This window comes from Aotus nancymaae, unplaced genomic scaffold (assembly GCF_030222135.1).
Source record: "Aotus nancymaae isolate 86718 unplaced genomic scaffold, 86718_ANA_hifiasm-v0.15.2.pri h1tg000011l, whole genome shotgun sequence".
NCBI lineage: Eukaryota > Metazoa > Chordata > Mammalia > Primates > Aotidae > Aotus > Aotus nancymaae.
Genome location: NW_026988422.1, coordinates 72,061,058 through 72,078,281, shown reverse-complemented (window position 1 = coordinate 72,078,281; position 17,224 = coordinate 72,061,058). Strand labels below are relative to the sequence as shown.

Genomic DNA, 17,224 nt, shown 5'->3' with positions numbered 1-17,224 from the left:
TACCCTGAAAAGGGATTTTCATTCTTAACACAGACTTTATTTCTCCTGCAATCCCCACTTCACTCTGTTATGACACCAATGAGCACACATAGATGAGAACACTGCATATGCTTTAATGTTAATATAACATTTTGATGGGTCAAGGGAAATTTGTAAACAGATGACAAAATGTTATATATTAAGTTAACTGGTGTCTTACTCTTTAATTTCACTTATGAAATATGCCTTTGAAGTAAAAAGATGATGGGGTCATGGTGTTAACACTTTTATGATGTCTTGGAAAATATTAACCCAAGTATGCTTTTACAGGTGAACCCAAATATGAAATTACTAAAAAACACAGTTTCTGAATTGTGAAAAAAGATTTAGAAGTCACAAATAATATCTGTTAACAGGAAAACTTTAGACAAAATAAATCTAACAGTTTATCTGCGTATTAAAAGAGGGCAGGCACAGTGGCTCATGCCTGTAATCCCGGCACTTTGGGAGGCTGAGGCGAGCTGATTGCTTGAGTCCAGGAGTTTGGGAAGCTGAGAGCGGCAGATCGCTTGAGCCCAGCATAAGCAACACAGTGAGACTTTGTCTTAAAAATAATAATAATCATCATAAATTAGGTAGCACTCAGCACTGGAAAAGGCTTAGAGAGATCTGCTGTAGCAGTGTGGACAGTGAGATTTTATAGGCTTATCGTGGAAGTAAGACAAAGAAAATATATTTGATTGGTTAGAGTGGAAAGACCTTACTTAGAGATTAGTTGGCAGATTCTGCTTGGCATAGTCTGTAGTTTCAATTCACTTTACATTGGGCTTTGGTTTGCTTACATAGGAACGTAAAGTGCTGAAGCTGTCCCAGCCTAATGGCCTCCCAGTTAAAAATTTGTTAAATGTCCCATTATTTTTAGTATTATTGTAGAGTTCGAGATTTCAATTGTCCTATTATCTTCTTGACATTGGAAACAAGACAAGGATGCAAAATCACACCATTGTCATCCAACATTTTGTGTGAGGTCTTAGCCAATCCAGTAAAACAAAACAATAAAAGACGTATGTGTTGGAAAGGAATGGACAACAGTGTTGGTGTTTTTGGGCATTATAACCGTATACCTTGAATATCAAGGGAATAAACTGAAAAATTATTAGAACTAAATAAAGAGTTCTGTAAAGCGCTTAGTTGCAAAATCCATGTAAAAATCAATAGTATTTTTATATACCAAAAATAACTAGTTAGAAAATATGACATTAAAAATGCTACTTGCTGGCCAGTCACAGTGGCTCATACCTGTAATCCCAACACTTTGGGAGGCTGAGGTGGGCAGATCACGAGGTCAGGAGTTCAAGACCAGCCTGGCCAACATGGTGAAACCTCATCTGTACTAAAAATACAAAAATTGGCCAAGCATGGTGGCAGGCGCCTGTAATCCAAGTTACTCGAGAGGCTGAGGCAGGAGAATTGCTTGAACCTAGGAAGTGGAGGTTGCAGTAAGCCAAGATTGTGCTACTGCAGTCCAGCCTGGGCAACAGAGCAAGATTCCATCATGAATTAATGAATAAATGCATGCATGCATGCTACTTGCACCAGGTGCAGTTGCTCGTGCCTGTAATCTCAGCTACTCAAGCTGCCAAGATGGGAGAATCATTTGAAGCTGGGGGTTCAAGATCAGCCTGGGAAACATAGTGAGACCCCCCTACCTCTAAATAAAATAAAATTAGCTGAGTGTTCTTACACACATGTGTAGTTCCAGCTACTCAGGAGGCTAAGGTAAGAGGATCACTTGAGCCCAAGGGTGCAGTGAGCTATGATTGCACTACTGCATGGCAGCCTGAGTGACAGAGGGAGACCTCATTTCTTTTAAAAAAACACTACTCACACACACAAAAAATACAATAACTGGGAATAAATATAGCTAAAAATATGCTCAATCTGTGTTAAGAAAACTAAGATTTTACTAAAGAATAAAGTAAATAAGTTATATAAATTTCATATAATCACAATCCGAATTAGAGTTTTTACAAATGCTGGGACAATTAAAAACCATATAGAAGAGAAAATATTCAAGAATAGTTAAGAAAGCTTTGAGAGGCTGGGCGCGGTGGCTCACGCCTGTAATCCCAGCACTTTGGGAGGCCAAGGTGGGTGGATAACGAGGTCAAGAGATCAAGACCATCCTGGTCAACATGGTGAAACCCTGTCTCTACTAAAAATACAAAAAAATTAGCTGGGCATGGTGGTGCATGCCCGTAATCCCAGCTACTCAGGAGGCTGAGGCGGGAGAATTGCCTGAACCCAGGAGACGGAGGTTGCGGTGAGCCGAGATCGTGCCATTGCACTCCAGCCTGGGTAACAAGAGCGAAACTCCGTCTCAAAAAAAAAAAAAAAAAAAAGCTTTGAGAAACTCTCATGCATGAAATAAAAATATTATAAAATGATAGTAATTATAAGTATAGGAATGTATATACCCTACAGAAGTGTTTATATATATTTAACAACAACAAAAACTGTACAATGTTTGTAGCAGCTGTATTCCATGGATCAGTTTGGGGAGTAGTGCCATTCTATCATTAAGTCCATGAACATGGGATAGCTCCCCATTTATAGATCTTCTTTTAACTTTTTCTGAATGTTTTATAGTTTTCAGTGTATAAGTCTTGTACTTATTTTGTTAAATTTATCTTTAACTATTTTTGATGCTATTATAAATATTGTTTTCTTAATTTTGATTGCATTGTTTATTTGTATCAAAATGCAGATTTTGTACATTAACCTTATAACCTGTAAACTTGCCAACCTTATTTATTAGTTCTGATAGTTTTATGGTGGATTATTTAGGATTTTCTGTATACAAGATTATGTCATCTGTAAATATGCATAGTTTTACTTCTTCCTGTCCAATCTGGATGCCTGTTACTTCTTTCTCTTGTCCAATTGCCCTGAGTAGAACCTCCAGTACAGTGTTGAATGTAAGTGGTGAGAACAGAACATCCTTGTCTTGTTCCTGATCTTAGAGTGAAAGTATCTAGTCTTCCACCATTGAGCATAGTATTAACTGCAGGTTTTTTTTATAGATGCTCTTTACTAAGTTGAAGTGTTACTACCATTTTATTCCAAGTTTTTGGAGCATTTTCATCATAGATGGGGAGGGATTTATCAAATGCTTTTCTATGTCTATTAAGCTGATCGTGTGGTTTTCATTTTTAATTCTGTAGATGTAGTGTATTACATTAATTGACTTTTGGATGTTATGCCAATCTTGTATTCCTGGGATAAATCCTACTTGGTTGTGGTATATAATTTTTTTATATGTATTGGATTTGGTTTGCCAGTAGTTCATTGAGGATTTTAGCATCCGTATTTATAAGGGATATTGGTCTTTAGTTTTCTTGTGATATCGTTTTCTGGCTTTGATATCTGGGTAATGATGGCTTTATAAAGTAATTCAGGAAGAGTTCCCTCCTCTTTGTCTCTTTCCCTGACCACACCCAACTGTTAAACTCCTTTAATTGCTAGCTTATTGCTCTATTGTTTTCAACATTTTCCTCTGTCAGGTATAAATTGTGCCACAGACTAAACCAATTAAATTAAGGCTCCTTTAAAGGGACACTTCCCAACATTAGTGTTTGAGGTTTCTGACTCCAAGCAGGCTCCTCCCAGCTATCTCAGAGTTTACTGATTCTCTTGGACAAACTAGCTGGCCTATAATTTAGCCTATATGTCCACTGAGCCTTCCAGTTTCCTCCGAATTACTTTTTGAGTGCATCCTTGTGCATGAGCTTTTTTACACTCTGCTGTAAATGAAGTCAGTTCCTTTGAGAAGAGATTAGGAGCTATCTGGTTTTCTGGATTGCCTCTCCCTCCAGGCAAAATCTCTGAACCAGGGCCCTGGAGTTGAGAGTGAAGTCAACGGCTCTTTTAGTATCTCAGGCTTTAGGCCCTGAGATCTTGGTAAGGGGAGAGGGGACAGTAGTCTCAGGTGTTCCTGGGTTACCACCAGGACCCCATTATTCTCAGAGACACCACATCCAAAGTAGAGCCTCCATCTGGAGTAGAGGCTGGGCAGAAGCGATCTCCCAACTGTCAGCTGAGCTCACCTAGAATTTAGTTTCAGCAACAGGAGGCTGAGGGCAGGATGAGAAATGCTGACATCCTGCCTTACCTAAGAAAATAGAGCTCTGACCGGGAGCTGGTGGGGAGAGAGAGCCTAGTGTTCTTGGTTGCATCAGTCTCACCTGAAGTTTCCATCTAGATGATGAGGGAGGAAGGAAGTGGATCTCAGTTTAAATACTATAGACTCTCATTGTTCTTACCAAATTTTAGCAGATTTTCTTGAGTAAACGTTCCTTCCTTTGTTGCATCTCCCTGGAACTATTTTCAGAGATTTTAAATGGTTGTTTTTTTAAAAAATTAATTTTTTTCTAGTTTGACTAGTGAGCAGGTCTGTGGAGCTCCTCATTGTGTCATGCAGGAAAGTGCCTCCTGTGTGGCAATTATTAACATTTCAGAGCAGCCAATTCCTATTCTCTCCACCCAGAAAATGTTTTAGGATTATAAGTAAACTTTAATGGTAACTTGGTTATATTGTAATTGTGGAGCCAAAATTGTTACGCAAATATTTTATTGTGTTTCCCAAAGATAAACAGAAAAGTTTTATTAGACTTACTCACTATTCAGTATCCTATTATTATATATTATTGAATGTTATCTTTAGTTTTATTCTAAATAACACTGTACACACACACACACACACACACACACACACACACATCTTTAGGTTAAATTGATCCTATGTTTTCTTTATAGGGACACATGGAAGGAGAGGTGTGGGGTTTAGCTACACACCCTTATCTGCCCATCTGCGCTACTGTAAGCGATGATAAAACCTTAAGAATATGGGATCTCTCTCCTAGTCATTGTATGTTGGCTGTCCGGAAGCTGAAAAAGGGTAAGAGGCTCTCAGACTTGAACATAGATTAAGCTGTCACAGTTTTCTAACCGTTGCAAATATAAGAAAGAAATAGTAGGCACATTTTAAAAAGATTTTAAATACATTGAAATATTTATTGAATGTCTACTTGCTCATGGTGCCAGATATAGAAGCTTAATTGTACTCAGTCTTTGCTTTATGGGACCTCCTATCATCATGCTTAAACTGAGCAAATTTCCAATAACATGTTAAAGAATATAGGAAGTAAACAGATGTTAAGTTTTTCTCTCCTTTGTGACTGTGGATTATACATAATTTAGAACTGGAAACTTTTCTAGGGCATAGTGGGTACTAAAAAAAAATCAAATAAAAACGAACTGGAAACTAAGAAAGAAAGCCCTAGCCTAAAGAGGGTAGACAGTTGAGGGAAGGATATTTTAAATAGAACTGAGCCTATTTGTAGGAGGCAGATGAAGCTATCAGTGTGGAGAGATGGGCAAGGCTCAATTATAGCCAGGCTGTTACTATCAACCTAGTGTAGTTGAAGATATATGGGCAGCTTTGAATTTCTTAGCAAAGTGGCAGGGAATGTTACAGGGTGAGGATACTATAGGAGGAGTGCTAGTTGCAAAAGTTGGGAATGGTTACTATAAAATATATGATAGCAAGGCCGGGCACAGTGGCTCACATCTGTAATACCGTCATGTTGGGAGGCTAAGGCAGGAGCATCACTTGAGCTCAGGAGTTCAAGACCAGCCTGGGCAGCATAGTGAAACTGTCTCTACACAAAATACAAAAATTAGCCAGGCATGATGGTGCATGCCTGTAGTCTCAGCTCCTTGGAAGGCAGAGGTGGGAGGGTCTCTTGAACCTGGGAGACGGAGGTGGCAGTGAGCAGAGATCATGCCACTGTACTCCAGCTTGGGCAACAGAATGAGACTCTATCTCAAAAAAAGAAAGAAAGAAAGAGAATGAATCAACAGATGAAGAAAAGGATTATCTAACCACAGTAAAGGCCAGTTTGAAATTAGGTAGCATGAATTGTAATTCTTCTATTGACTTAAAAGTCATAGTCTGTTCTTTTAGGGTTACAGTTAAGTATTTAACATATAAACCTAACTAAAATCTAAAGTTTATCATGATCTCTAGAACACTTGAACTCTAGTCACTGTCCTCCCCTTTTAGTTATTGATGTCCAGCATTGATTTTTTTTTACCCTCACAACCCCCTTCAATTGTCATTATTATTGTTTTATTGAGTCATTGTTTATTCAGGGTTTTTTGTGCGTATACATTTCTTTGTTCACCTTTTCTTCTTGCATGTCACACTGTTTGCTTTTATCATTTTCTTCTTCCTACTTTAGAGTTTCTTTAATAAAAAAATTTGTTGAAAATTTCCTTAGCTTCTTTTGTCTGAACCAGTGGTTTATCAAGGGCAGAATAGTACGAGTGGTCCATACCAGCAAGAGTATTTTATAAAACACTGATATCAGGCCAGGCGCGGTGGCTCACGCTTGTAATCCCAGCACTTTGGGAGGCCAAGGTGGGTGGATCTCGAGGTCAAGAGATCGAGAATATCCAGCGAACATCGTGAAACCCCGTCTCTGCTAAAATATAAAGATTAGCTGGGCATGGTGGTGCGCGTCTTTAGTCCCAGCTACTTGGGAGGCTGAGGCAGGAGAATTGCTTGAACCCAGGAGGTGGAGGTTGCAGTGAGCCGAGATTGCACCACTGCACTCCAGCCTGGCACCTGGCAACAGAGCAAGACTCTGTCTCAAAAAAAAAAAAAAAAAACACTGAAATCACCGTTCCTAAAAAGCAGATGGATTTTTATTCAGTTTTATTATTATTTTAAAATTCTTTATAGGCAGCACATTGCCACTTAGAATAAACTGTTATAACCACCCTGACCTTAATATACCACTAATCTGAACATATTTTGATTTTTTTACTCTCATTCTTAAATGCTAATGCAACTGCTTCAGGAGTTCTTGGTTGAACACAGAAAATTCATGATTCTGTATTTTTGTTTTTAAATATTCCTCTTTAAGGGCCAGGCATGGTGGCTCATGCCTGTAATCTTAGTACTTGGGGAGGCCGAGGTGGGCAGATTCCTTGAGATCAAGAGTTAGGCCTGGGCAGCATGGAAAAATTATGTATCTACAAAAGAATATAAAAATTAGCTGGGCATAGTGGCGTACATCTTTAGTCTCAGCTACCTGTGGGTGCTGAAGCAGGAGGATTTGCTCAAGCCCAGGAGGCCAAGGCTGCAGTGAGCCATGAACATACCACTGCACCCCAGCCTAGGTGACAAAGCGAGACCCTGGGTCAAAAAACATGTATATATTCTTCTATACTCACCTTTATTTTAATTTTTGTCATCACTGATTCAAGAGGAAAACAGATGGATTTTAACTCTAGAGGGATATGTGTGGTTTTACCCTGGTTAATTACTGAAGTCATGCTAGATTCAATATTATAAAACATAGTTATCTCTTTGAATCATTCAATAAGCAAATATTGTTTTCTTCAACAAATGAATGTATATCTATCATGATCCTGAGATTTATCATTTCATAAAAAATAATTCATTATAATTAAATTAGCTTGTAATAGGGAAATTTCTAGCAAACAGCTCAATTTTATGGCACCCAGTTAAAGAATAAGCAGAAGTATAACGATGCAACATGGCTTAATGATTATATTCTTTTTTTTTTTTTTGATACAGTGTTTTACTTTGTCACCCAGGGTGGAGTGCAGTGGCAAGATCTCTGCAACCTCTACCTGCCAGGCTCAAATGATCCTCCCACCTCAGCCTCCTAAGTAGCTGGGACTACAGGCATGCAACACCACACCTAGCTAATTTTTGTGTAGAGATGAGATTTCACCATGTTGCTCAGGCTGGTCTCAAACTCCTGGCTCAAGTAATCTGCCTGCCTCAGCCTCCCAGGGTGCTGGGATGACAGGTGTGAACCACTGCACCCAGCCTAATGTTTATGTTCTTGATGTTCATGAAGTAAACACTTTCTAAATTTTTGCCAGCATTTTGCACTTTTCTATATAATGACATGTTGGAAAGTTTCTTTTCTTTTTTTTTTTTTTTGACAAGGAGTTTTGCTCTTGTTGCCCAGGCTGGAGTGCAATGGCACAATCTCAGCTCACTGCCACCTCCACCTCCTGTGTTCAAACGATTCTCCTGCCTCAGCCTCCTGAGTAGCTGGGATGACAGGCACCTGCCACCACACTCAGCTAATTTTTTTTATTTTTAGTGAAGATGGGGTTTCACCATGTTGGCCAGGCTGGTCTCAAACTCCTACCTCAGGTGATCCACCTGCCTCAGCCTCCCAGAGTGTTGGGATTGCAGGCATGAGCCATCACACCTGGCTATACACATAAGAAAGTTTCTGTTAAAAACTTGTATCCTCCAGGTTCAAGTTTTAATTGTAATCAATTCTGAGTTTTTAATGAACTTTCTGTTTTTTAATTCTACACTGTTATTCCATGTCTTGTTCAGATCATGTTTTATGTCTGTCTCTGTGTGGCATCTGCATCTGTGTAATTTTTTCAGATTAGTCTAGTTTTTTTTTTTTTTGGAAGTGATGTCTCGCTCTTGTCCCCCAGGCTGGAGTGCAATGGCACCATCTCAGCTCATTGCAACCTCCATCTCCGGGTTCAGTTGTTCTCCTGCCTCAGCTTCCCAAGTACCTGGGATTACAGGCACCTGCCACCATGCACAGCTAATTTTTGTATTTTTAGTAGAGATGGGGTTTCACCATGTTGACCAGGCTGGTCTGAAACTCCTCACCTCAGGTGATCCACCCACCTCCGCCTCCCAAAGTGCTAGGATTAGAGGTGTGAGCCACCGTGCCTGGCCTCTAGTTTTTAATTCTCTTTATAGCAGTTTATTGCCATCAGTTTTTTAACCTACCCATTTAGTTAATTTTGTTTGTCAGTTTTATAGCTTCTTTTTGTTTTCAAGTTTGCCTGAGATATTTTAACATCATATTCCTTGTTTATATTTTAGATTTCCTCCTTTCTATCTTTAATCTTAACTACCTGTTTCAGATAAAGAATATAAAATCTAATTATCTCCCAGGATCTCATTTACTGTGTTTTCTTGCCATTCTTTTGGATGTTTTCTTGTTTGTTTGTTTGTTTTTCTGCTGACTCCCTCCTAGTGGTCCATCTTCTTGTGCATTTTGAATTCATATTTTAAGTTCATGTTTGATTGGGCTTTCTTTACCTCTGGGGATCCCATGATGTCTGAATCAAGGGTGTGTGCTTCTATAGAGATTTTGTGTTTCTCTCTTCAGGTGTCTGAGGTGCTACCATCCAGAACCACTGAAAATTTATTTAACTGAGATTATGTAAATCATGTAATGAGTATAAATTTGAATCTAAGATTTGTGAAAGCCACGCTGTGTTTGTGAATTCTCAAGTATGATTTTTCCCCCTCTATGGAGAACCCAGGCCAGGATAGATAAGCCTATTTCATTAAGTCTTTATTGCCAGATACATTTAAAAAAAAAGGTTTCTCTGTTTTTCTTCTGAGATATTGTTGTAATACTAGAAGAAAATGACAGTATGCTGTTTGGAGAGTTTTTGCCAAAAAAAATTGCATGTAATTGTGTCTGTATTTTATTTCTTAAGATAATCATGAGTCAAAAAAATGTAAAAACTAGAGAAACTAAATATTTAATATTTAGTATATTGAAATTAAAAAAAGACAAAATCATAACAATATAAGAATAGCTGTGCAGTATTTTAATTATTAGTAAATTATTAAAATGAAGAAAGTTTCAGCATAAAACACTGAAATAAATAATTGATTCTTGTTTTAAAGCAATCTTAAAGAGCAAAGTTTATTAATGATATTGTTATTGAGTTGAAGGTAATTCATTTTGAGCAAATCTTTCCAATGGCCTTAAAGGCCCTTACTATACACTGTACTATACTATACACTACACTATATGCTAGTCTGAGTAATGATAAAAAGATAAATGTAATCCAGTGCTAAATTTCCTGTGACTCTTTCTTCATCAGATAATACTATCTCTTGTTTGATGGCTTTGAGGACATTTTTTTTTGAAATTTTTTTTTGTAGGGACTGTAGCCTCTTTATTTTTGTTTTTCAAGACGGAGTCTTGCTGTGTCATCTGGGCTGGAGCAGTCTGGATGATATTTGCTCAATGCATCCTCCACCTCCCAGATTCAAACGATTCTCTTGCCTCAGCCTCCCGAGTAACAGGGACTACAAGTATGTGCCACCACAGCCAGCTTATTTTTGTATTTTTAGTAGAGATGGGGTTTCACCATGTTGGCCAGGCTGGTCTTGAACTCCTGACCTCAAGTGATCCACCTGCCTTGGCCTCCCAATGTGCTGAGATTACAAGCGTGAGCCACCATGCCTGGCTATAGCCCCTTTATTGATAGCAAGCTATGATAGTTGTTTTAAAGAAAACATTTCCAGGGTACATTGTCTTTAGATTTATGATTTCTAGAAGGAAATTATAATTCATTACTATTGTATTTGTTGTGAGTTGAATTGTGTTCCCCTGAAAAGATATGTTGAAATTCTAACCCCCAGTACTTGTGAATGTGTCCTTATTTAGAAATAGAGTCTTAGGAGATAGAATCAAGTTAAGACACAGGTATACTAGATTTGAATGGGCTCTAAATCCAGTGACGGATGTCCTTATAAGAAGTCCATGTGAAGACATAGAGACACAGACACACTGAGAGAGTGCAGCATGATGATGGAAGCAGAGGATTGGAGTGATGTACCTATGAACCAGGGAGCACCAAGGATTGCTAGAGAGAAGCAAGGAAGGATTATTCCCAAGAACTTTTGGAGCAGAGCATGGCTCTGCCAACATCTCAATTTCAGATTTCTAGGCTCCAGAAACTGTGAGAGAATGGATTTCTGTTGTTTTAGGACATGCAGTTTGTGGTAATTTGTTACAGCCTCCTAGGAAATCAATACTGTGTTCATATTCCAGTGTTCAAAAAGTCTTCAAACTAGAGCGAGAATTATTCTCAGTATTAGTTTTGCTTAGTTGACCATTATTTTCTGTGAAACTTGAGGGATAAAATCACTAGCATCCGGCATACCCTGGATGCTAGTGATTCAGAGATCAGATTTTTTTTTAAAAATTCGAAATAATGGTATTAGATTATCACTATAAGTACTTTGGAACCTAAAATTAACATAAAAAATTGAAAGCTAGTACTATAATGAGTACAATGAATGTATGTCTTTTCAAGAATTCCAGTTTTGTTTAGGAGGTCCAGGTGCAAGACTAGTCTCCTATGCTGTTACGGCAAATGTGGCTTTTTAAAAATTTTTCATTTTATGTTATTTTAAGTTCCAGGATATATGTGCAGGATGTGCAGGTTTGTTACTTAGGGAAACATGTACCATGGTGGCTTGTTGCACCTATCAACCCATCACCTAGATATTAAGCTCCATGTGCATTAGCTATTTATCCTGATGCGCTCCCTCCCTCCCCCATAACAGGCCCTAGTGTGTGTTGTTCCTCTCCCTGTATCCATATGTTCTCATTGTTCAGCTCCCACTTATAAGTGAGAACATGTAGTGTTTGGTTTTCTGTTCCTGTGTTAGTTTGCTGAGGATAATAGCTTCCAGCTCCATCTATGTCCCCACAAAGGACATGATCTTCTTACTTTTTATGGCTGCATAGTATTCCATGGTGTATATGTACCACATTTTCTTTATCTAGTCTATCATTGATGGGCATTTGAGTTGACTCTATGTCTTTGCTATTGTGAATAGTGCTGCAGTGAACATATTTGTGTATGTATCTTTATAATAGAATGATTTATTCCTTTGTGTATATACCCAGTAATGGGATTGCTGGGTCAAATGGTATCTCTGGTTCCAGGTCTTTGAGGAATCGTCACACCGTGTTCCACAATGGTTGAGCTAATTTACATTCCCACCAACAGAGTAAAAGTGTTCCTATTTCTCCACAACCTTAGCAGCATCTGTTGTTTCTTGACTTTTTAATAATTACCATTCTGACTGATGTGAGATGGTATCTCAATGTGTATTTCTCTAATGATCAGTGATGTTGAGCTTTTTTTAATGTGTTTGTTGTCTGCATGAATGTCTTCTTTTGAGAAGTGTCTGCTCATGTCCTTTGCCCACTTTTTAATGGGGTTGTTTATTTCTTGTGAATGTGTTTCAGTTCCTTGTAGATTCTGGATATTAGACCTTTGTCAGATGGATAGATTGCAAAAATGTTCTCCCATTCTGTAGGTTGCCTGATCATTCTGATGATAGTTTCTTTTGCTGTGCAGAAGCTCTTTAGTTTAATTAGATCCCATTTGTCAGTTTTTGCTTCTGTTGCAATTGCTTTTGACATTTTCATCATGAAAGCTTTGCCCCTGCCTATGTCCTGAGAATGGTATTGCCTAGATTTTCTTCTAGGATTTTTTATAGTTTTGGATTTTACATTCAAGTCTTTAATCCATCTCGAGTTAATTTTTGTATAAGGAATAAGGAAGTGGTCCAGTTTCAATTTTTTGCATGTAGCTAGCCAGTTTTCCCATCACCATTTACTAAATAGGGAATCTGGCCAGGTGTGGTGGCTCATGCCTATAATCCTAGCACTTTGGGAGGCCAAGTACGGCAGATCACATGAGCTCAGGAGTCCGAGACCAGCCTGGCCAATATGGTAAGACCCTGTATCTACTAAAAATACAAAAATCAGCTGAGTGTGCCTGTAGTCCCAGCTACTTGGGAGGCTGAGGCAGGAGAATCACTTGAACTCAGGAGGTGAAGGTAGCAGTGAGCCAAGATTGTGCCACTGCATTCCAACCTGGGTAACAGAGCAAGACTCTGTCTCAGAAAAAATAAAAACAAACAAATAAATAAATAGGGAATCCTTCCCCCATTGCTTATTTTTGTCAGCTTTGTTGAAAATCAAATGGTTGTAGATGTGTGGTCTTATTTCTAAGATCTCTATTCTATTCCCTTGGTCTATGTGTTTGTTTTTATACTAGTACCATGCTGTTTTGGTTACTGTAGCCTTGTAATATAGTTTGAATTTGGGTAACATGATGCCTCCAGCTTTGTTATGGCTTAGCATTGTCTTGGCTATACGGGCTCTTTTTTGTTCCCTATGAATTGTAAAGTAGTTTTTTTCTAATTCTGTGAAGAATGTCAGTAGTAGTTTAATGGGAATAGCATTGAATCTATAAATTACCTTGGGTAGTGATATGGTTTGGCTGTGTCCCCACCCAACCTTCTTGAATTTCCACATGTTGTGGGAGGGGCCTGGTGGGAGGTAATTGAATCATGGGGGCATGTCTTTCCTGTGTTGTTCTCGTGATAGCAAGTCTCACAGCATCTGATGGTTTTATTAAACGTCTGGCATTTCACCTGCTTTCACTCACTCTATCCTGTCACCCTGTGAAAAAAAGTGCCTGCTTCTCTTTTGCCTTTTGCCATGATTGTAAGTTTCCTGGGACCTCCTCAGCAATGTGGAACTGTGAGTCAATTAAATCTCTTTCCTTTATAAATTACCCAGTCTCAGGAATTTCTTCATAGCAATGTGAAAATGGACTAATACAGTAAGTTGGTACCAGTGGAGTGGGGTGCTACTGAAGAGATACCTAAAAATGTGGAAGCAACTTTGGAACTGGGTAACAGGCAGAGGTTGGAACAGTTTGGAGGGCACAGAAGAAGACAGGAAAATGTGGGAAAGTTTGGAACTTCCTAGAGACTTGTAGAATGGCTTTGACCAAAATGCTGATAATGATACAGACAATGAAATCCAGACTGAGGTGGTCTGAGATGGAGATGAGGAACTTGTTGGGAACTGGAGCAAAGGTGACTCTTGTTATGTTTTAGCAAAGAGGCTGGCTGCATTTTGCCCCTATCCTTAGTTAGTTGTGGAACTTTGAACTTGCCTGAGATGATTTAGGGTATCTGGCACAAGAAATTTCTAAGTAGCAGAGTATTCAAGAAGTGGCTTTGGTACTATTTTTAAGCATTCAGTTTTAAAAGAGAAACAGAGCATAAAAGTTTGGGAAATTTGCAGCCTTACTATGTGATAGAAAAGAAAATCCCATTTCTCAGGAGAAATTCGAGCTGCTGTAGAAGTTTAGATAAATAATGAGGAGCTGAATGTTAATTTCCAAAACAATGGGGAAAGTAAGTTTCCTGGGGACTCCTCAGAAATGCAGAAGTGTGAGTCAATTAAATCTCTTTCCTTTATAAATTACCTAGTCTCAGTTTTTTTTTTGGTGGTTGTTTTTTAGATGAAGTCTCACCCTTTTAGCCCAGGTTGGAGTGCAGTAGCACAATCTGAGCTCACTGCAACTTCTGCCTCCTGGGTTCAAGTAATTCTCCTGCCTCATCCTCCTGAGTAGCTGAGATTATGGACATGTACTACCACGCCTGGCTAATTTTTGTATTTTCAGTAGAAACAGGGTTTCACTGTGTTGGCCAGGCTGGTCTTGAACTCCAGACCTTAAGTGATCCACCCACCTCAGCCTTCCAAAGTGCTGGGATTACAGGTGTGAGCCACGGTGCCCAGCCAGGTATTTCTTTATAGTGGTGTGAGAACAGACTAATACAGGCAGTGCAGCCATTTTCACAATGTTGATTCTTCCTATATATGAGCATGGAATTATTTCATTTGTTTGTGTCCTCTTTTATTTATTTCCTTGAGCAGTGGTTTGTAGTTCTTGAAGAGGTCCTTCACTTCCCTTGTTAGCTGTATTCCTAAGTATTTTATTCTCTTTATAGCAATTGTGAATGGGATTTCATTCATGATTTGGTTCTCTGCTTGTCTATTGTTGGTATATAGGAAAACTTGTAATTTTTGCACATTGATTTTGTATTCTGTGACTTTGCTGAAGTTGCCTATCAGCTTAAGAAGCTTTTGGGCTGAGACAATGGGATTTTCTAGATATATGATCATGTCATCTGCAGAGACAGTGTGACTTCCTCTCTTCATATTGAAATACACTTTATTTCTTTCTCTTGACTGCTTGCCCTGACCAGAAGTTCCAATACTATGTTGAATAGGAGTAGCGAGAGAAGGCATCCTTGCCTTGTGCTGGTTTTCAAGGAGAATGCTTCTAGCTTTTGCCTATTCAGTACGATACTCACTGTGGGTTTATCATAAATGGCTCTTACTATTTTGAGGTATGTTCCATCAATACCTAGTTTATTGATAATTTTTAATATGACGGGATGTTGAATTTTATTGAAGGCCTTTTCTGCATCTATTGAGATAATCATGTGGTTTTTGTCTTTAGATCTGTTTATGTGATGAATTATGTTTATTGATTTGTGTATGTTGAACCAGCCTTGCATCCTGGGGATGAAGCCAACTTGATTGTGGTGGATAAGGTTTTTCATGTGCTGCTGGATTTGGTTTGCTAGTATTTTATTGAGGACTTTTGTATCAGTGTTGATCAGGAATATTAGCCTGAAATTTTCTTTTTTTTTGTTGTTGCATCTCTGCCAGGTTTTGGTATCAAGATGTTGCTGGCCTCATAAAATGAGTTAGGGAGGAGTCCCTCCTTTTCAGTTGTTTGAAATAGTTTCAGAAAAAATGATACCAGCTCCTCTTTGTACCTGTGGTAGAATTCAGCTGCAAATCTGTCTGGTCCTGGGCTGTTTTTTGTTGGTAGGCTATTAATTACTATCTCAATTTCAGAAACTGTTATTGGTCTATTTAGGGATTCAACTTCTTCCTAGTTCAGTCTTTGGAGAGTGTATGTGTCCATGAATTTATCCATTTCTTTTAAATTTTCTAGTTTATTTGCACAGAGGTGTTTATAGGATTCTCTGATGATTTTTTGTATTTCTCTGGGATCAGTGGTGATATCTCCTTTATCATTTTTTTTATTGTATCTATTTGATTCTTCCCTCTTTTCTTTTTTATTAATCTAGCTAATGGTCTATTTTACTGATGTTTTTCAAAAACCAGCCCCTAGATTCATTAATTTTTTTTTTGAAGGGCTTTTTGTGTCTCTATCTCCTTTAGTTCTGCTCTGATCTTGGTTATTTCTCATCTTCTGCTAGCTTCGGGGTTTGTTTGCTCTTGGTTCTGTAGTTCTTTCAGTTGTGATGTGAGATCTTTCTAGCTTATTGATGTGGGCATTTAGGGCTACAAACTTCCCTTTTGACACTGCTTTAGTTGCATCCCAGAGATTCTGGTATCTTGTCTCTTTGTTCATACTGGTTTCAAAGAACTTATTGATTTCTGCCTTAATTTCATTATTTACCCAGGAGTCATTCAGGAGCAGGCTGTTCAATTTCCATGTAGTTGTGTGGTTTTAAATTATTTTCTTAATCTTGAGTTATAATTTGATAATGCTGTGGTCTGAGAGACTGTTATGATTTTAGCTCTTTTGCATTTGCTAAGGGATGTTTTACTTTTAATTATGTGATTGATTCTAGGGTAAGTGCTATGTGGCACCAAGAAGAAAGTATATTCTGCTGTTTTTGGTTGGAGAGTTCTGTAGATATCTATCAGGTCCATTTGCTCCAGAGCTGAGTTCAAGTCCTGAATATCATTGTTAATTTTCTGTCTTGATGATCTAATATTGACAGTGGGGTGCTAAAGTCTCCCATTATTATTATTTGGGAGTCTAAGTCATCTCTTCATAGGTCTCTAAGAACTTGTTTTATGTATCTGGGTGCTCCTGTACTGGGTGCATGTATATTTAGGTTAGTTCTTCTTGTTCAATTGACCCCTTTTTCATTATGTAATGCCCATCTTTGTCTTTTTTTATCTTTGCTGGTTTAAGATCTGTTTTGTCAGAAACTAGGATTGCAACTCCTGCTTTTTCCTCCATCCTTTTATTTTAAGCCTATGTGTGTCTTTGCACATGAGATGGGTCTCTTGAATACAGCATATCGATAGGTCATGACTGTTTATCCAATATGCCATTCTCTGTCTTTTAATTGGGGGCATTTAGCTGATTTACATTTAAGGTTAATATTGTTATGTGTGAATTTGATTCGTCATCATGATGCTAGCTGGTTATTTTGCCCACTTGATGTAGTTGCTTCATAGTGTCATGATCTTTGTACTTCAGTGTGTTTTTGCAGTGACTGGTAACACTTTTTCCTTTCCATATTTAATGCTTCCTTCACGAGCTCTTGTAAGGCAGGCCTGGTGGTGACCAAATCCCTCAGCATTTACTTGTCTGAAAAGGATTTTATTTCTCCTTCGCTTATGTGGCTTAGTTTGGCTGGATATGAAATTCTGGGTTGGAAATTAAGCATGTTGAATATTGGCTTCCAATCTCTTCTGGCTTGTTG

The 17,224-nt window shown here is 38.3% G+C and overlaps 1 protein-coding gene across 5 annotated transcripts in view; it reads left to right on the top strand.

Annotated features, from left to right (window-relative positions):
* Nucleotides 1–17,224, top strand: part of EML5 (EMAP like 5) — a 206,559-nt gene that overhangs the window by 122,975 nt on the left and 66,360 nt on the right. For all 5 annotated transcript variants that reach the window (XM_021674953.2, XM_021674954.2, XM_021674952.2 and 2 more), the window contains exon 21: nucleotides 4,795–4,936. In XM_021674953.2, the coding sequence (XP_021530628.2) occupies nucleotides 4,795–4,936 (142 nt within the window). The remainder of the gene's footprint in view (nucleotides 1–4,794; nucleotides 4,937–17,224) is intronic.